We start from the raw sequence: 21,182 nt of genomic DNA, 5'->3' as shown, positions 1-21,182 counted from the left end.
TTTTTCCCATTGATATCAGGGCTGAATTAGCTATGCTGTCATGGGAACTGTCCATCAGGGCCCAGGAGGCGGAGCTTCCATAGTAGACTTCAGAGCTTCGCTCTGTGCGTGCCTTCCCGCGCAGAAAAAACAGGTTCTCCTCAGTCTGTTTTTTCCGTGTGCGGAATCGCATGTGAAGCTTCGTTCTCCTCAGCAAGGAAAACAAAATGTCTAAAAAATTAGTTCCCAGTACGTACCAGAATCACTCCAGAGAAGTGGGTTGTGTATTCCTACCAGCAGATGGAGTCAGAGAACAAAGCTTTGGGCACTGCCATATATACGAGAGTGCCACCTGCAGTCCCTCAGTATTTCTCTGACTCCAGCAGATGGCAGAGCTACACACCCGCAGTTTTCTTGTTTTATTTTTTAGTACTTAAAATTTTTTTTTCTTTAAATGCGATTGCTTCCTGAGGTCTTAGGCATCTTCGTGGGCCATCCCTCAGTGGAAGCCGGGCGTCCAGGGGATTGGATATCCCCGTCCAGGTCTCGCCTGCTCCGGGTCCGTGTGTGAAGACCAGGAGCGCCTGATTATTCACCACAGGACACTGCTGCAGCTGCTCCCTTGATCCCTGCTAGGACATCCCTGGTTTTGGCCCCAGTAAAGTTGTAATTAAAAAAAAAAAAAGTGTTGCTTTTGCGAGCCTAGCCAGATGAAGTAGGTCTGGTGGGATCTGACCCTCAGAGGCCGTGTGGGGAGACCGTCAGCTCGGGTCCCTTCAGCTCCCGGGGCTCCGGGTTGCTGGGAAAGGGACGTGGTAAGTTTTTCCCTGGTTTGACCAGCTGTTTCCTTTTTTCTTATTTCCGTGGCTGCGTTTTTTGTCAGTGTCAGGCCTTGTTCCTGCGGCCCGTCGGCAAGGTTTTCGTTGCTCTGTTTTTTCCCTTCACCCCCCTCTACCTGATTTTCCCCCGTCACGGCTGCGCGTGGTAGTTCAGCAATCGCGGCCTTTTCCCTGCTTACTCCACGAGGCAGCGCGTTTCCATAAATGGGGCTGCGCTTAAAATCGGCGGCCTGCCACATGTGGCAATTGCGACCAGGCCCTAGATGCGGAGTTTTTGTGCCCAGAGTGCGCTCAGGAAGTCAGAAAGCTTTCGGGACCAGAAGGCCCCTCCCCCGAGGGTGGCCCGAGCCCAAATTCAGGGGAGGTCGCCGCCCCCCCCCCCCCCGTTTTAGCTCCAGTCGGGGAGAACCTTTTGGGGGGGAGCGGGTGTTCTACCCCCAGTCAATTTCCCGGTGGGGAGGAGGCTCCCGGAGGGGTTTTCCCCGGAGTTCGTCGTCCACATGCACGAGGCCTTTTTGGCTCGCAGGCATGCGCCAATCAAGTGACCCAGAGTCCAGGGGGGAGGTCAGTCACCCCCCAGAGAAAGTACCTAGGGCTGCAGATTCTGGGCCAGGCCCCTGTGGAACTGGGGCACTCGCGAAAGGAGGACGCTCAGAGCCTTCAGGGGCCCCTACCGGGGTCCGGGTCAGGGGATGCCTGCGGTAGCAGGGGCGGATAAGGACCAGGATCCAGGGGACGTGGATACGGACGATACAGATGACACCGATACGCCTCCTGCGGAGGGCGACGATCCCAATGTGGTCTGATTATTTAAACGGGACGAACTGCGGCCCCTTATTCTGGAGGTCCTGGGCCTTAAGATATCTCAGGAGGAATCGGACAATGAGGGGGTTAATCCCATCCTCGACGGCAATAGGGGTCCCACTACTTCTTTCCCTCTCCCGAAGAAGGTTCGCAAATTTGTGACCCGGGAGTGGGAAGTGCCTGATGCTGGTCTGAAGGTAGGCAGAGCGATGGCTAAACCGTATCCACTGTCGTTGATGTCTTAGACCTGTTCAAGATCCCTAAAGTGGACGCGGCAGTCATCAAAAGGACCACTATTCCGGTCGCTGGGGCAGCGGCCCTGAAAGACATGCAGGACCGGAAGCTGGAAATCCAGTTGAAGCGAGCGTTTGAGGTCGCAGTGCTGAGTCTTTGAGCTGCAATCTGCGCCAGTCTGATGCAGAGAGCATGTCTGTGTTGGGTTCAGGACGCGTCTGCCGGTACTGGGGCAGGCAGCGAAGGGGCGTTAGGCGACTCCGGCTTCGATCCGGGAAGACTATGTGGCCGATGCACTGTATGATCTGGTGAGGACCTCGGCCCAGAGTATGGTCTCAATGATGTCGGCGGGACGGCTCCACTGACTGAGGAATTGGGCAGCGGATTTGTCCTCTAAATCCCAGCTCTGCAACCTGCCCTTTAAGGGCAAACTCCTGTTTGGAGAGGAACTGGATCAGCTGGTAAAACTGTCTGAATCCAAGGGCAATTGGTTACCGGAAGACAGGAGATCATCCAAAAAAGCCTTCCCTCCTCGAGCTCGTTTCAGGGACACTTGTCGATTTAGGACTAGCAGATATACCGCGCCGGCCGCCTCTAAACTGGCTTCTGGGCGTCAGCAGTCCTTTCGAGGGGGTCGCCGGCTGGGTAGGGACTCGGGACATCCGGGTGCAGGCAGCACCAAAGCCTCTCAATGAAGCCACGAGCACCCATTCCGTCGTCGAAGCTGTAGGAGGCAGATTGTCCAACTTTTACACGGAATGGGCAAGATTTACCTCAGACCACTGGGTCTCAGAGGTAATCAGAGACGGGTACGTCTGGTTCGAGAGGGGTTTGTGGAGTCCCGAGTGTCCTCGCTCAGCAAGCACGAGGCAATCCAGGGGACTCTGCAACAACTTCTCGACCTCAGGGCTATTGTCCTGATTCCAGAGATGCAACAAGGAAGAGGCCGTTACTCAATTTCCTTTGTGGTGACCAAGGAGGGCATGTTTCGTCCCATTCTGGATCTGCAGACGGTGAACCGTTGCCTCCGGATTCCTCGTTTTCAGATGGAGACATTGAGGACGGTGATGCCGGCTGTTCGGACAGGGGAATTCCTCGTGTCCCTGGATCTCACTGAAGCCTACCTTCGTGTCCCTATCAGGTTAAGTCACCAGAAGTTTTTGCGTTTCAAGGTGTTGGGACAACACTTCCAATTTCGAGCCCTTCCTTTTGGCCTTGTAACGGCACCTCGCACGTTCACAAAAGTAATGGTGATGGTAGCAGCTTTCCTTTGCGAGCAAGGGATATTGGTCCACCCGTATCTGGACGACTGGTTGATTCGCGCAAAGTCTCGAGAGGACTGCGAGAGATTGGTGCACAGGGTGATGTTCACATTGTAGTCCCTGGGCAGGGTGATCAATGTTCAGAAGTTAATTGGAACCCACTCAGGTGTTGGTTTATCTAGTAGCCCTATTCAATACCATACAAGGAAAGGTGTTTCTGTCGGCAGATCGGGTATCAAAGTTGCAAGACCAGATCCACTCGCTTCTTCGGCGCTATCCCACAGTGTGGCATCATCTTCAGGTCCTGGGCTCCATGGCCTCCACCCTGGACTTGGTTCAATGGGCGTTCGCTCACTTACGACTGTTACAACAGGCACTTCTGTCATGGTGGAGCCCGGTGTCGGAACAGTTTCAACTGCCGATGCCTCTCCTTCCAGAGTCCCGGATCAGTCTGTTGTGGTGGCTATCGCGCGTCAATCTGGAATGGGGAATGTATTTGGACCCGCCGAACTGGCTGATAATTTCCACCGATGCCAGTCTTTCTGGCCGGGGAGCGGTCTGTGCAGAAAGGTCCATTCAAAGTCTGTGGTCAGCGACGGAACGATCGTGGTCCATCAATCGTCTCGAGACGAGTGAATGGTGCGCCTAGCCTTACAAGGCTTTCTACCTTGGCTTCAGGGACGATTGGTGCGAATCTTCTCAGACAATGCGATGACGGTAGCGTACATCAACCGACCAAGGCAGGACACGTCTCGCGGTGGCGCTGGAAGCGCGACTTCTGTTCGCCTGGGCAGAACATTGTCTCAGGGGCATTGCCGCCTCGCATGTCACGGGGGTGGAGAATGTTCAAGCGGACTTTCTCAGCAGACAGCAACTCAATCCCGGAGAATGGGAACTGACCGCCGATGCGTAGAACCGCATTTGTGCCAGGTGGGGCGTACCCCAGTTGGACCTAATAGCAACACAGGCAAATACAAAGATGGAACGTTTCTTCAGTCGCTGAAAAGAGCAGGGCTCGGTGGGCATTGATGCCCTCGTGTGCCCCTGGCCCAGGGGAATTCTCTGGTATGCTTTTCCTCCCTGGCCGCTCATAGGTCGGATTCTCCACCGCATAGAACTTCATCCGGGCCGGGTGGTCCTGGTTAGCATTAGAGTGGCCACGTTGTCCGTGGTTCGCGGATCTAGTGCGTCTAGCTCTTGAAGGTCTCTTGCAGCTGGCTCACCTACCGCATTTGCTCCGCCAAGGGCCCATATTTTCGGATCAGGAGGATCACTTCTCTTTTGCGGCTTGGCTTTTGAGGCGACGTTTGTTTGAAGGGCTATTCTGAGCAAGTCATTTCCACCCTTCTGCAGGCATGACGCCCGGCTACCTCTATGGCTTATGTGCGCGCGTCTGGAAGGTTTTAAGGTGTGGTGTTGTCAACAGGCCTGCGATCCACTGTCTGCTGAGGTTCCTCGAATTGATTTTCTTCAGCAGGGGCTGACTAAGGGACTAGCATTCAATTCTCTTTGGGTACAGATTGCAGCCCTGGGTGCCCTGCGGGGCAAGTTCAATGGCTGTTCCTTGGCAGCACACTCTGACATTACTTGTTTTCTTAAGAGTCAAAGATTTGCGGCCTCCCGTCCACCCAGTTTGTCCGGATTGGAGCCTGAATTTAGTTCTTCGGGTATTTTTTTAAATATTTATTTTATCCCCATACAGTTTTTACCCCCTTTGTTCCTCTTTTTCTCTCTCCTAGTTATTCCACCCCTGGTTTATTGTAACTGCATCCCCTTGCACTAGTTTTTAGTTCTACTGTTTAATTGCACCCCCTGTTCATATGTAAACCGGCATGATGTGACCTGTTCATGAATGCCGGTATATAAAAAATCTAAATAAATAAATAAAATAAATTTTGCAGTTCCCCTTTTGAACCTCTCAACGGATCTTCGTTGAAGGATCTAACTTTGAAGACTGTGTTTCTAGTGGCTATTTGCTTGGCTCATTGGATTTCAGAGCTACAGGCACTGTCGTGTCTGGATCCTTTTCTGCGTATTTCGACGGATCGGGTGTCTTTGCAGACAGTTCCGTCCTTTGTCCCTAAGGTGGTTTCGTCATTATCCCAGGACAAGCAGGATGCTAGTCCTCACATATGGGTGACGTCACTGACTGAGCCCTATCGCGGGGAAAACTTCTGTCAAAGTTTCTAGAAACTTTTGACATCCTGCTGTCCTGGGATAACACCTATTACAAGTAAGCAATTTTGCTTTTCCACCGATGGACCCTGGGTCACCGATGGCGCCAGTGCCCTCCCCGCTCACTTTGTCATCGGGAGGAGAAACACAGTTTCGCATCCCTCCTTCGGGAGTTCTGCCTCAGCCATCGATGTAGATATGTCCATCGCCACCAATTCAACCATCTGGGCCGATACGCCTGTCGGCGCCACCGAGCCATCCATCGATGACCTCGCCTGCGCCGGTGCCTTCGATGCCTTCATCGGTACCTCCCATTATTCCTTCGGAGACTAGACCAGGACCTTCAGGTATCCCACCATCCCGTCCCCCTCTACATCCTAGAGGGGCAGGTGCTGATTCCTATGATACCTGGACTGATGATTCCTCACTAGACACTAATGATTTGCCTTCACCACCTTCACCCACTGAAAGTAGAAAGCGTTCTCCTCCAGCAGACCTTTCCTTTATAAATTTTGTGAAGGATATGTCTGAATTGTTTCCCATCCAATTACAGACTGAACAGGATGATAGGCATCAGATGATGGAGTTGCTCCAATTTCTGGATGCTCCCAAGGTAATAACCTCCATCCCTATCCACCAGGTTCTTCTGGATCTCCTGAAGAAGAACTGAGAACATGCTGGCTCCATTGCTCCAGTCCACAGAAAAGCTGACACTACCTATTTGGTGCAGTTGGCTCCGGGCTTTCAGAAACCACAATTGGATCACCAATCTGTAGTGGTAGAATCTGCACAGAAGAGAGCAAAGAGGTCAAAGCCTCACACTTCTTTTCCCCCTGGCAAGGAACAGAAGTTTCTAGATGCCATTGGTCGCCGAGTCTTCCAAGGATCAATGCTCATCTCCCGAATTGCCGCTTATCAGCTCTATATGACCCAATATAACAGGGTCATTTTTAAGCAGATACAAGACTTGACGGACTCCCTGCCTCAGCAATTTCAAGATCAGCTCCAAACCCTAGTAAACAAGGGTTTTGAGGAAGGCAAGCATGAGATCAGATCATCTTATGATATCTTTGATACTGCTACTAGGGTATCTGCAGCTGCTATTTCGGCGAGAAGGTGGGCGTGGCTCAAGTCTTCTGACCTTTGCCCTGAGGTACAAGACAGGTTATCCGACCTGCATTGTGTAGGAGATAATCTGTTTGGCGAACAAATTCAGTGGACGGTAGTGGAACTTAAGGGCCATCATGAGACCAAAAGACAGCTCTGATGCCTTCTTACTCTTCTTCTAAACAGCCCTTCAGAAAGGACTCAAAGTCATTCTTCCGCCCGAAGAAGTCCTACCCGCCACCATCCAGATCCCATGCCACGAGACCTTTTCAAAAAGCACAGTCTCGTCAAACACGTTAACAAAAACCACAAGCAGCTCCTCAACCAGGGCCTGCTTCAGGTTTTTGACTTCACCTAGAGAGCAGCAGCCAGATACCACTGCCTCACATACCAGTGGGAGGTCGATTGTGCCACTTCCACAACTTATGGCATTCAATCACCTCAGACCAATGGGTACTGGCGATAATTGCTCAGGGTTACCATCTGAGCTTTCTCTCCATTCCACCGGACACCTTGCAGGCAAAGGCTTTTCTGCCTCAACAGCGAGCTCTCACTCTCATGTCTCTTGCACACCAGCTGCAGTCTCAGCACTCCGCGACTGCACACCACTTTTTAATCCTCCTGGGACACATGGTGTCCTCAGTTCAGGTCACACCAATGGCCTGTTTGGCCATGAGAGTCATGCAGTGGATTCTAAGGTCTCAATGGACTCAAAGCATTCAGCCCCTGTCGATCATTGTCCACGTAACCGACTCACTCAGTCAGTCTCTGGCCTGGTGGAAGAATCAGACCAATCTCCTTCACGGCTTGCCCTTTCAGGCTCCAAACCCTCAATTAATTATCACCACCGATGCTTCCAACCTCTGATGGGGAGCCCTTGTGGCCAATCTGCAGACTCAAGGCTCTTGGTCTCCAGAGGAAGCCAAAAACCAAATAAATTTCCTGGAGGTTCGAGCAATCAGATATGCTCTCAGGGCATTTCAGGATTGCCTCTCAAATCAAGTTATCCTGATCCAGACGGACAACCAGGTGGCCATGTGGTACATCAACAAACAGGGAGGCACGGGCTCCTTTCTTTTGTGTCAGGAAGCTGCACAGATTTGGGCGGAAGCTCTCTCCCATTCGATGTACCTCAGGGCCACCTACTTGCCGGGAGTGGACAATTGTTGGCAGACAAGCTGGGTCGCATCTTTCAACTGCACGAGTGGTCTCTCAACCCCTCGGTGGCGAACTCCATCTTCCAACAATGGGGATATCCTCAGATAGACCTCTTTGCGCCTCCTCAAAACCGAAAAGTAGAGAAATTCTGCTCTCTCATTCGCAGCAAACACTCTCAGCCCAGAGACGCATTCTCCCTCTCGTGGGCAACCGGTCTACTCTATGCATTCCCTCCACTTCCTCTTCTCTCGAAGACTCTTGTGAAGTTACGTCAGGACAAGGGAACCATGATCCTGATAGCACCTCACTGGCCACGCCAAGTGTGGTTTCCAATACTGCAGGATCTCTCCATTCGCAGGCGCATTCCCTTGGGAAAGGACCCGCTTCTGATCACTCAAAACGACGGGTGCCTCCGCCATCCCAATCTTCACGCCTTGTCCCTGACGGCATGGATGTTGAAAGGTTAATCCTTCAGCCTCTTAACCTTTCTGAACCAGTTTCCGGTGTCCTAATTGCTTCACGGAAGCCTTCCACGAGAAAAGCTTACTCTTACAAATGGAAAAGGTCCGCGTCATGGTGCTCTTCTCGGTCCCTTGACCCCTTTTCCTGTCCAATCACGAAGTTTTTGGACTATCTCTGGCATTTATCAGTCAGGTCTAAAGACTTCTTCCATCAGAATGCATGTCAGTGCGGTAGCCGCCTTCCATAAAGGTATCATGGATGTTCCTATATCAGTACAACATGTTTTCTGAAAGGCTTGCTTCACCTCAAGCCTCCATTGCGTCCTCCGGCCCCTTCTTGGGACCTCAACCTGGTTTTGGGTCGGCTCATGAAATCACCATTCAAGCCTCTTCACTCCTGTGATCTTCACTATCTCACATGGAAAGTGATTTTCCTTCTGGCAATCACTTCAGCTCGCAGTTAGTGAATTACAGACCCTAGTTACCTATCCGCCTTACACTAAACTTCTGCAGGACCGGGCGGTACTCCGCACTCACCCTAAGTTCTTGCCTATTATACTACCTACCTTCTTTCCCAGGCTCCATTCCAATCCAGGAGAACAGGCTCTGCATACCCTTGACTGTAAACGGGCTCTAGCTTTCTACCTAGACCGTACAGCTGCCCACAGGGAAAGCACTCAATTGTTTGTCTCTTTCCACCCTAACAAGTTAGGGCAGCCTGTGGGTAAGCAGACTCTCTCTCCTCCTGGTTGGCGGACTGCATATCCTTTTGCTATCAGCAAGCGGGCACTCCATTTCAAGACCGTGTTAAAGCACACTCTGTGAGGGCCATGGCAACTTCAGTAGCACACCTACGATCTGTGCCGCTTCCTGACATTTGCAGGGCTGCCACCTGGCGTTCTCTGTACACCTTTGCAGCTCACTATTGCTTGGACAAAACTGGAAGACAAGATTCCATTTTCGGCCAGTCTGTCCTTGGTAACTTATTTACAACTTAACGTACTAACACCCTTCCGCCTACCCGTTAGGGTTCAGGATGCCCTCGGCCAAATTTCATCCCAGTCCTAGTGCCTTGCACGCCTGGGTACATTTGGTGCATTTCTCGGACATCCTCAGCTCGGTACTCACCCATATGTGCGGATCATCATGCTGCTTGTCCTGTGAGAAAGCAGATGTTGCTTATCTGTAACAGGTGTTGTCACAGGACAGCAGGATGTTAGTCCTCACGAAATCCGCCCGCTGCCCTGCGGTGTTGGGTTCGTTACGTTTTGTTTTACTTTTCGGCACTGCCTGTAGCTTTTAACCAAGACTGAAGGGGGACCCCTGCTGGCTGCAGGGTTAGTGCCATGCTGGGCATGTAGGGGCCAGTCAAAGTTCTGGAAACTTTGACAGAGGTTTTCCGTGATTGGGCTCCATCCTATGATGTCACCCATATGTGGGGACTAACACCCTGCTGACCTGTGAGAACACCTGTTACAGGTAAGCAACATTTGCTTTCTCCCAGAACAGCGTATACTGAAGATTTGGGAGCAAGTCCTGGCTCTCTGGGCAATGCACCGTTTGATGGTGTAGACATACCTACAGATGTTGGGCTTGATAATATTGAGGTATTGGTCTAGCTTGTTCAATCCGTCCAGAAAAAATATTTTGTGTGGGAAGAAATATGGTAGCGTGAGCCAGTTTGCATTTGACCCAGGAGGCTCAGGAAGTGTTGGGAGACAGTGGCCCTTACTTAGAACCAGGGGCTACATTCCTGGTGGATGCTGGTTATGATTTGGCATGTACAGCAGCTCAAGGATTTGCTTCAGTAATAATAGATGCCTACTTTGGCTGAGGAACTGATTGACTGATACCATTTCTAAATTGAATTTCATGAAGTTACACTTCTAAGGTCACCTGTTGTTTAGCGATGAATTAGAAAAGATGGCAAAATGGTGGATATTCCAAGATTTCTCGGTTGCCAGAGGATAAGTTGTTGCTCCCTGCTTCTTCTACTTGAGGGGACTGTTTTGCAACTCACATCTATTTCAACCATCCAAAGGTTCTGGAAACCAGAGATCTGTCTTTTGGACAGACCCAGTCGTTTGATCAAAGAAGCCTGGTAAGGATGGAAACTCCAGTTCGAGGGCTGCCCATTCGCAATGAAGTTTTGGGGGTCCATCCTTTGGTGCCAGAGATAGGCGGTCATCTGTCTCATTTTTATCGAAGATGGGCCCAACTCACTTCCGACCAGTGGGCATTGGAGCTAGTGAGCGATGGATACATGTTGGAGCTTATCCAACCACTTACAGATGCATTTATGGTTTTCCTATGCAACTACCTTGAATAGGGCTGCTGTACTTTCCACCTTGCAGCAGCTGATCATGTTGAAAGTCATGGTTCCAGTTCCAAAAGAACAGGAAGGTACAGGCTGCTATTCCATTTACTTCATGGTTCCCAAAATGGAGGGGTCATTTTGTCCCATTTTAGATCTGAAAGGGGGCAGTCAGTTTCCGTGAGTGACCCACTTCAGAATGGAGACCTTACGGTCAGTGATGATGGTTCAGAAGGGAGTTTCTCACTTCACTCAATCAGATGGAGGCCTATTTGCATATCCCACTCCTCAGAGTATCAACATTTTTTCCATTTCATGGTACTAGGATGCTATTATCAGCTCCAGGTGTTACCGTTCAGCTTGGCTACAGCACCCAGAACCTTTTCCAAAATGGTGTTGATGGCCTGAACAGAAGGCATCTTAGCTCACCTGTATCTAGCCTGGCTAATCGGGGCTAAGTCAGTAGCAAGAGAGCCATGTAGTGTCTTGCAAAGTAGTCCAGCTGTTGCAAGAGTTGGGATGTGTGATAAATTTAGCCAAGAGCAGGCTGCAGCCCTCCCAGGTTCTGGAGTATCTAGGTAAGGTTCAACATGGCTCAGAGCAAATTATTTCTCCCAGAACAGTGTATACTGAAGATTTGGGAGCAAGTCTTGGCTCTGTGGGCAATGCACCGTTTGATGGTGTAGACATACCTACAGATGTTGGGCTTAATGGTGATGCTGGATGTAGTCTCTTGGGTGAGGATGCACTGGTCCTTACTGTCCAGATGGAGTCCTCAGTCCCAGGAGTACAGTGTATGATTGTCTTTGCCTCCAGAGGTGAAACAGAAGTTGCTCTGGTGGTTGTAGAGGGTGCATCTCAGCAAAGGGTGGACTTGGAAGTTTGTTTTATTTATTTTAAAAACTTTTATATACCGCAAACAATAAGACATTTACATGTCCGTCAGGGCGGTTAACAAATATACATACATAAGTTAAAATAGTCAAACGCAGCAGATTACCTACAAAGGTTAAAATAGATAAACATAGTTAATTTGAGCATAGTAGCAGTCTAGGAGTATATCGTATTATTGTAATTACGGTAAGTTGTATTGTACGCATCACTGAAAGATGTCTTTAGCATTTTCTTAAATTCTTTACGGTTTGATGTAAGTCGAAGATTTTCGGGAAGAGAGTTCCATAAAATTGGACCAGCAACTGAAAAGGTTCTTTTGCGGATTAGAGCCAAACTGACTGTTTTAACTGTTGGTACTTCTAGCAGACATTTGTTCATGGATTGTAGCTGTCTTGGGGGTTTGTATAAGCGTAACATGGAGCAAAGCCATACCAAGTCAGCATTATAGAGCAAATTGTGGGTAGTGGATACAATTTTATATCTGATATGGTGAGTTATAGGAAGCCAGTGTAATTGTTGTTAGATGGATGTTATATGATCTTTATGAGAAGCTATATATTGTTCTTGTGGGAGCATTTTGAATGAGTTGTAATGGATATATTGATGATAGTGGTAGTCCCAAATATAATGTGTTGCAATAATCTAAGTTTGTTAGAATTAGAGCTTGAACAATTGTCCGGAAGTCAGATAAAGTTAAGAGGTTTGAGTTTTTCGAGCATATGTAGTTTAAAAAAGCATTTTTTAACTGTCTCAGATATTTGCTTTGACAGGGATAATTTTGAGTCAATGAAAATTCCTAGATTCTTTGCATAAGGTTTTATGGGTATTTGCTGTTTGTCAAAAGTGAAGAATTGTGGAGGTTTATGGATAGAATCAGGAACCGTTGAAAGATAAACTAGCTCGGTTTTGGCTGCATTTAATTTTAATCTGTTATGGGACAACTAAGTTTTTATAGCTGTTACATATATTTGCATCAGGGAGAATGTATTAGACCAGGTATTAGAAAAAGATATAATGAACTGAATGTCGTCAGCATATATTTTGAAGTTTATGTTAAGACCATCAAGGAGGCGGCATAGTGGTAGGAGATATATATTGAAAAGAGCAGAAAGTGATGATCCTTGTGGTACTCCTGTTTCGGTTGTGTACCATTCTGATTTGTGTTTTCCTAGGGTGATTCTTTGTGGCCTATTAGATAGAAATGTAGTGAACCATTGGAGAGCTGTCCCAGTGATACCGATTTGTTGAAGATTGGATAATAAAATAGTGTGATTCAGAGTATCGAATGCAGCGGATATATCAATCAGAATGAGAATGTAATTTGTGTTAGTCAGATCCTCTTATAATGGTGTCAAATGATGATGTTAATAGGGACTCTGTGCTATGGGCTTTTCTGAAACCATGTTGATTATGATGGAGTATATTGTGATCTTCAATGTAATTTGAAATTTGATGTAGAGCAACAGATTCAATAATTTTGGCTATAGATGTGAGAGTAGCTATTGGGCGATAGTTAAATCTAGTGGGTCTTGATTTTTTTTTTTTTTTGTATCTGTATAACAGATGTCTTTTTAATGGAGTCTGGAAAGACTCCTTGAGATAAGGAGGCATTTACTATCTTTGTTATTGACGGAGTAAAATGTTCTTTTAATTCTTTGAGTAGGTTTCCAGAACATGGATTAAATGGGCTTTTTGAAGGCTTGGATTTTGTTAAAATCTTCATAATTGTTGTGTCAGATACTTTTGTAAATTCTGAAAAGGAAAAATCTAATTGAGGAATTGATTGTTTTGGAATAGGAAGTGTTTCAAATTCAGCTGAAATGTTTCTTGTTTTGGTTGTGAAGTACTTGGCTATATCATTACAAAAGGTGTCTGATATGTGTAATGGTCTAATTTCTTGTATTGTTGTGAGATCTTTGACAATTGAGAATAGAACCTTTGGGTTTCCATATGCGTTCTTTATTTTAGAGGAGTAGAATGATTTTCTGTTTTTATTATTTCTTTTTTGTATTTTTGTAGTAAAGTGTAGTATTCAAGTTTTCTCTCAGGAATTGGGTTCTTTCTCCATCTTCGTTCTAAACTACGAAGTTTACATTTGACTTTAAGTGATTCGTTATACCAGGTTGAAACTTTATTGAAGGTTTTCTTCGGTTTTAGTGGTGCTACAGTGTTTAAAGTTTGTTATACTGTTGTTCCAGTAATTTAGCATGTCAGATATGTTTGAATGTGGGTTTTGGTTAATTTTTGGTAAAAGTATTTCTGTGAAGAGTTCAGTGTTGAGTTTTTTTTGGCAGAGTTGTATTTGGTCATGAGTTAATTTTATTGTTATTTTTATTAGGTATTTTGATTGTTCCTACTACTTTTATCAAATAATGATCTGACCATGGTATTGAGGTGACATCTGTGGTGAAGTCGTATAGGGGATAGTTGATGTTTATTTGATCTAAAGTATTTCCTTGTTTATGTGTCGGCTCATTTATGAAAGCTTTAAAGTTCAGTCCAGTTAATGCTTCAATTAAGTGTGTAACAGAAGGGTAATTCTGTTGGTTGTTAAAATGTAAATTGAAATCTCCAGCAAGGATGGTATTTTCTAAGTCACAAGGGAGAGTGAAAAGCGTTTCAAGAAAGTTAGAGAGATTATTGTTAAGAACTCCAGGGGGGCTGTATAATAAACAGATGTTTAGCACACTTGTTGTTGTTAATAAAATCTCTATTGCTTAGTCATTTTGAGGAATGTTTTTTTTACTGGGTGATAGGGAGGATTTTATTATTGCTAATAAGCCGCCTCCTCGTCTATTGGAGCGTGGTTGTGATATAGGGGTGTAACCTGTTGGGCACATATTATTTAAAATAACAGTATCATGTTCGTAAAGCCAAGTCTCTGTAATCAGAATTATGTCAGCGGTAGTGGAAGTAATTAGATCATATATTATTGGTGTTTTCTTTCTAATAGATTGTATGTTGACAAGTAATATGGTTAGCGTAGCTAGAAAAATAGAGCAGAAGTTTTTTGCGGTATTAGTTGTTAATATGGGTGTAAGTTAAGATTGTCGTGATACATTACGTTTTTTTTGTAGAGATCCGTATCTTCCGTTTCCTGTAACTGTGGTGATATTCATTGTCTTCTTCAGGTAAAGTGTCAAAGTTGCGAAGAAGAAATGGAATTATTAAAGGTAGTATAAAGTGCTAAGTGCACACGAAGGGGCGCACAAAGGGGCATGCCCCTTTGTTGCGCTCCTTCTGTGCGCGGCGCCTCCTGGTGACGGAGGTGGGGCGGGACTAGCCCACACAGCTCAAAGGAAAGAGCAGGTGTTGTAGGCTCAATGTCAGCAAGCAGGCAGTGTTTCTGGATGATACTCCTGCCCTGAAGCTAGGAGCAGTAAATTGAGTCCGCTGAGAAGCAAAGATTGGGTCCGGCGTCGCTGCCTGACCTTTGAGCCGACACCTCGTGGTGATGTGGGAGGTGGGGCGGGACTAGCCCGTGCGGCTCAAAGGAAAGAGCAGGTGTTGTAGGCTCAATGTCAGCAAGCAGGCAGTGTTTCTGGATGATACTCCTGCCCTGAAGCTAGGAGCAGTAAAGTGAGTCCGCTGAGAAGCAAAGTTTCCGATTAGATAGTGGTCATGATAGTTGCGAGCCTTCAGGGCTGGGGAGCACACTGCCAAGAGTTAGTGACTCAATAACAGTGGTCCCCTGAGGAGATGGTGTATTCCGTCAAATGACTAGAGGCCTGGGCGGTTTGACTAGCATTCTTGCAGTTTGCAGATTGGCTGGCCGGGAAAGCAGTGCGAATGATGTAGGATAACACCATGGTGGTAGCCTACATAAATTATCAAAGAGGGACATGGAGTCAACGTTGACATGGAGTCAACGCAGCGGCCAGGATCCTTACTAACACACGTCGTAAGGACCACATCACACCTATACTAAAAATCCTACACTGGCTACCCATCCACTATAGAATCCTCTTCAAGACTCTTACCATCATTCATAAATCAGTCTACCAGCAATCCTCACTCCAACTGACCAGCCCTCTCGAACTCCATACTTCTGCAAGGCCGATTAGATCCGCTTACAAAGGCTCCCTCCAGGCCCCCCCAAACAAATTTGCAGTTCACAAATCCATCCATAAACTAGCTCTATCCTCAACAGGACCGCTCCACTGGAACTCACTACCCCCTCATCTACGCCAGGAACAATGTCATCTCACCTTCAGAAAGAAACTGAAAACCTGGCTGTTCGCGCAAGCATACCGCTGAAGGAACACTAGACCAACCAGTACCGACCCTCTCACCTTCCCCCTCTTTACCCTCCCACCCATTCCCTCCTCCCCCATCCCTCCGCACCGGTCCCTTCCCCACCCCGTTTACCTCTATCGCTTAGGACAACGCTACTCGTCAAATTCAGATACTCTGTATGCATTCAATTGTTCGTTGACTATTTTGCTACATTGCTATTTGTACCTATACAATCAGTTTGTTCCCTGACTAGTTTGTTACATGGCTCTCCAATTGTACTCTTTTGATCATCTTCTTCTCTTCTAGTGCCCATGTTCATGCTCCCTGTTTTTTTGTAACTTTGCCTTCTATATCATCGTTAATTTGGTTTTTTCCCCCTAGTTATTCTGTAAACCGGTACGATAAGACATGGTCTTGAGCATCGGTATATTAAAAGAACTTAAATAAATAACTAGTCTCTCTGGAAATGGAATTGCTTCTGCCTTGGGCAGAGCAGCATCTTCACGCACTGTCTGCTTCCCATAACGCAGGAGTCGAAAATGTGTGAGCAAACTATCTCAGCCAGCACACATTAGACCCAGGAGAATGGGAGCTGGTGCATGAGGCTTTCCAAATCGCTTCTCGTTGGGGGATGGCCTTGCTGGATCTGATGGCGAATCATGTGAACGCAAATATGGATCGTTTTTAGTTGCAGGAAGGACGCTCAGGCGCTCGGAGTCTGTGCTGGTTCAGTTACGGCTGCGGGACAAGTTGCTCTGTGTTCCCTTCATGGCTCATGATAGGCAAGTTGCTACAGAAGGTGGCAAGGCATCCAGGCTCTGTGCTGATGGTGGCCCCGGATTGACCATGAAGGCCATAGTTTGTTGATCAACATTGTCTTCTGGAGGGCAGACTGAGCCTGCTAATCCTCAGGGATCTATTTTGGCAGGGTCTGATCCTTCATGAAAACTCAGCTCAGTTTTGTTTTATGGGTTTGGCCCTTGAGAGGGCTCATTTCTTGAAGCAAGATTATTCATTTCCCATAGTAAGCACCTTGTTGCGAGCGCAGAAATTTTCTACTTTGGCCTGCATTCGAGTCTGGCAGAGTTTTGTAAATTGGTGCCAAGAGCGATCCTGTTTTCCATTGAAAGGTCCATTATGTTAAATTTTTAATTTCTTCATAAAGGCCTGGTTAAGGAATTTGCCCTGAAGATGCTAAAAGTGCAAGTGGCAGCATAGGCTTGTTATCAGGGCTGTGTGCAGGGGAGATTTCTTCTCATCCAGATTTGTCTCACTTTTTGAGCAGAGTGAAGTATATTCCACCACTGTTAAGTATTCCGTTGCCCTTTGTGATTTGAATTTAATGCTGTCTTTTTTGGCGAGTCCCACCTGTCACCCACTTCGGCACCTTTCCTTACGATTACTGACCACGGAAACAGTGTTCGTGGTCATGATCTGTTCAGTGCGGTGGATTTCAGAATTGCAGGCTCTGTCATGTCTAGATAGGGTGAAGATTAGAACTGTACCTTCCTTTTTGCTGAAGTTAGTTTTAGATTTTCACTTGAATCGGTCAGTTTTTTTTTTTATCATCTTTGAATAGGAATTTGGATGCACAGGAATTTCGGGTTCTGCATCCTTTGGATGTGTTACCTTCTGTTACGGTATCTTACTAATGATTTTCACAAATTGGACCAGCTTTTCCTCCTTCATGGTGGTGGTAAGGGTGAGGCAGCCTCTTGCGCTACAGTGGTTCATTGGATTGAAGATGTGATAACCGCGGCCTATGTGATCGTGGGGAAACCTTTGTGAAAGCAAGTTAAGGCACATTCTACCAGTGTTCAGGCTCTCTTGGGCAGAATTGAGGTTGATTTCTCTAGCAAAGGTCTGTCGAACAGCAGCTGTTGTGGCAAAGATGGTTCTGTTGTGAGCACAGGCAGCCTCCCACCCCTCTGGGGAGTAGCTTTGGTACATCCCACTTGCGTGGACTGGCCTGCCTGTATGAAGGGAGAAATTACTTCTTACTCGATTTCCTTTCCTCTAGGTAGGCCGGCCAGTCCACACTCCCACCCATGGCTGCCTTGTGGTCTGGTTTATTTTTCTTTGCTTGGTCCTTAGCAGAAGTATTTATTAAGGTAGAATGAGGACCAAATGGTACCTTTTATTTTGGTTCTGTGCAAGATCTTGTAAGAGTGTGCCCTTCAGGATAAATCTCGCACGGTTTTCTTTGTTTTTCCTGAGGAGTCCAGTGCTTCCGGTTATCTGGAAGAAGAAAAAATTCTATAATTTGCATTAGCATTTTTTTATTCAGTTGTCCACTATTGGCTTTTATAGAAATACTGGCAGGCTGATATCTGGGTAGGGCTATATATGCGTGACAACATCATGGCATGCATAACCCACTTTTGTGGACTGTCTTAGAGGAAAGGAAGTTATCAAGTAAGAAGTAATTTCACCTTTGCCCGTGCAGATGGGCCTGGATGGCAGCGAGGCTATGGGCCTGAGGGGAGTTTGATTCACCTCCCACGTACCTGTGGTGGGCTCCGGGAGGGGGGGCAATAAAATACAAACTTTTTATCATAATCCCTTTTGTGAGTTACCTGACATTATTGAAATGGGAAGTTAATACAGTCTCTCCTCTTCAGTTTAGCAGCTTAAGTAGATGATAGTTAAGTAGAGTGTTAGCATATTAAATGGTACAGCTAGTGTCACACTGCTATGGCAAAAATCTAAGGAAGTGGAGAAATAGCCTAGGTAGATCAACAGGCTATGAACCAATGAAACCAGGGTTCAGATCTGACTGCCACTCCTTGTAACATTGGGCGTGTCACTTTACCCTCCCTTGCCTCTGGTGCAAACTTAGATTGTAAACCCTCTGGGGCTAGGGAAATACCTACAGTACCTGAATGTAATGTACTTTGAAATGCTATAAAGCAGAATATAAATTTTTAAAAAAAGTACATTGACTTCCGGTAAGTTTTTGTTAGATGACTTCTTTGAAAATTTCAAAAGTTAGTGTGTGTAACCTTTATATTGATTGGGGATGTAGTGTCCATTGAATTACTGTGTAGAAAGAGCTGTTGGGCAATCAGATGAAGAGTTGGATATGTACTTCTGATCTTCTGTCAACCTAAGCCAGCCACGTAAATGTGATTGAATAGAGATGTGAATTCTTGTTTTCTTAGTCTGACTATGAATTGTTTTCAGAGATCTGGTCCTCCCAGATGGTAACCGGGTCAGTGCATTCTCTGTGGCTAGTACTGCTATCGCTGCAGCTCAGTGGTCATCCACTCAGGTAAGATAATCTAGCTGTAAGTAAATGTTGTCTATGAAATAATTATTTGCTGTTGGGGTAATGTTATAAGTGGGGAATAATTTTGTTTTGTCCATTATAATTTGAGTAGACCACCTCATGAATTTGATTGAAATGCTGAAATGTGAGTGATGCTGTTGTCTTCCTCTTCATGAAACAAGCCACTAAGTGAAAAAGATTGTGTGAATGTGATTACTTAGTGAACAAAAAAGGAAAAGCATGAGCTAACCGGCAAATACTTAAGTATCAAAAACTTTGAGGTGGGGGGAGTACTCATAAATTGTAGCAGTTTATCAATGGACTGTGCGCAATCTCATCATCGTAACCCCTCTCCACCACCCAAATTTCTCAAATTTTATATTTATGAAAAATGTGCAGTGAAAGTTTGTATATAAACAATTTATCTAGATGTATCTATGTCTGCTCAGCATTATTTCCTTGTGTGATGACTTCCTTAACATAGTTTGATAAAGCTATAACATCAGTGAGCAAGTAAATTCAACAGTGACCGTGTTTCACAGGTGTTTCTTCGTCAAGGGTACATTACTCCATAATATCCTTGTTCCCTGAACGTACCCGGATCAGTCCAGACCGTGGGTTGAGCCTCCTTTCCAGCAGGTGGAGACAGACTAAATCTGAAAAGGTGTCCTATATGAGGACAGAGCCCATCCTGTTACCCTTCAGTATTTGCCTGTCTCCCAGCAGGTGGATCAGCTCACCCTTCGGTCTCCTGATTCTGCTAGTTAGCCAGCTATTCTCTTTTTTTGGATCAAGCAAGTACTTAATCTTAGCTGATTTGTTTGGCTCTTTTCTTCTCATAAAAATAATAAAGTAGATCCCTTCGGATTTTTTTCTTGTACAGGAGACGGTGCTGTCTCCTAGCTCTTGCCGGACTCAGGGGGGCTTAGCCCCTTGTGCTCTGCATAGCCTGAGTCCGTTTGTGCTTCTCAGTGTGGGGACCGAGACTGGTCCAGTTCTAGTCTCCCCCTCCTGTGGCTGCCGAGGGGGCTTGGAGCCCTAGTGCTGTGCTCAGTTAGGGGAAAAAAAAGGAAAGTTTTAAAAGTTAGTTAACTTTCTCAGCAATTTAAATTATTCTTTATAATTTTATTTTTTGAGTGTTCAGGGGGCTCGAACCGGCAGCCAGACTGGCAGGAGTCAGCAGGTTCCTCCCGTGCTTCACTCCTGCCGGCGGGCTGCCAATCATTTTTTTTTTTCAGACTTTTCTTTTTCTCTTCAGTGCGGCTCTTCTAATGCCGCGGCCGGCAGTCTGCCTTGCTTGTGGGCTGCCCTCTTCGCGTTCTTCACGGGAGGGACTTTGCTCTGCCTGCTTGCCAGGTGGGGAAGGCCCCTCCTCGGCAGGGCAGGCAAATTTAGCCCGGGGATTTCATCCCCAACGCATGGCCAGGCTGTTCCCAGGTCAGCAAAGCCCAGGAACGGTGGCCATCTTGGATTTTTTGGCAGCTCCTGTTTTGGAGCTGTCTGGGGCCGAGGAGCTGAATGTTTTGGAGCTGCCCCCCCCAGGATGTGGTCCCTAATCCCCTCCCCCCCCAGAAATCCAGGACCTGGTTTTCTCCCACTGATTCCCGGCTATCCTCTCTCCCCTGGAAGGGGACAACCCCAGGGCCCTCCATATGTTCCAAAGGGAGGAGTTGGAGCCCCTCATCCCCTTTGTCCTCCAGGAATTGGGGTTGGAGGGGCCCTCTGCAAATACCCTCACGGACTCCTTGCCTAAAAATATGGACCCGGTCCTGGTGGGACTCAGGGCTCCAGCAAGCGCTTTTCCATTTCATCCCATGCACAAGCTATTGCTCCTGCGGGAATGGGAGGCTCCTGAAGCGGGACTCCGGGTGGGGCGCGCTATGGACAAGCTATACTCCCTCCCGGAGGATGGTTTGGAAATCTTGAGAAATCTCTCTGTGGATTTCTACGTCTCTGCGGTCACCAAACACACTACCATCCCGGTGCAGGGATCGGCCCTGAAGGACAGACAGGACCCCAAGCTTGAAGTGCACATGAAACACATTTTCGAAGACCTGGCCCTGGGGGTCCGCGCGACTGCCTGCAGCAGTCTCATGTTGCGGGCAGGTCTTAGGAGGACCCAACAGTTATTCGGGGCCCAGGATCTTCCGTCTGCAGAGGCGGAGCAAGCGGAGCATTTAGAAGCAGTCATCGCCTATGGGGCTGATGCGCTCTACGACCTCCTCCGCGTCCAGGCAAAAGTGATGGCGTCGGCGGTGTCCGCTAGGCGACTTCTTTGGCTACGCAATTGGTCAGCTGACCCGTCCTCCAAAGCACGGTTGGGCTCGCTGCCCTTCAAAGGTAAGTTGCTGTTTGGTGAGGACCTGGAGAAGCTTATGGATTCCTTGGGGGACAATAAGGTCCATAAGCTCCCGGAGGATCGTCCGAGACCAGCACGCTCCTTCACACCCT

General features: G+C 47.2%; 1 protein-coding gene across 1 annotated transcript in view; it reads left to right on the top strand.

The window, feature by feature from the left end:
- Positions 1-21,182, top strand: part of RBM5 (RNA binding motif protein 5) — a 255,667-nt gene that overhangs the window by 111,932 nt on the left and 122,553 nt on the right. The window contains 1 exon segment of the mRNA XM_029599640.1: positions 18,647-18,734. Within this exon segment, the coding sequence (XP_029455500.1) occupies positions 18,647-18,734 (88 nt within the window).

Source organism: Rhinatrema bivittatum, chromosome 4 (genome assembly GCF_901001135.1).
Source record: "Rhinatrema bivittatum chromosome 4, aRhiBiv1.1, whole genome shotgun sequence".
NCBI classification, from domain to species: Eukaryota; Metazoa; Chordata; class Amphibia; order Gymnophiona; family Rhinatrematidae; genus Rhinatrema; species Rhinatrema bivittatum.
The sequence above is the reverse complement of the archived record's forward strand: the minus strand, read 5'-3'. Positions and strand labels throughout refer to the sequence as shown.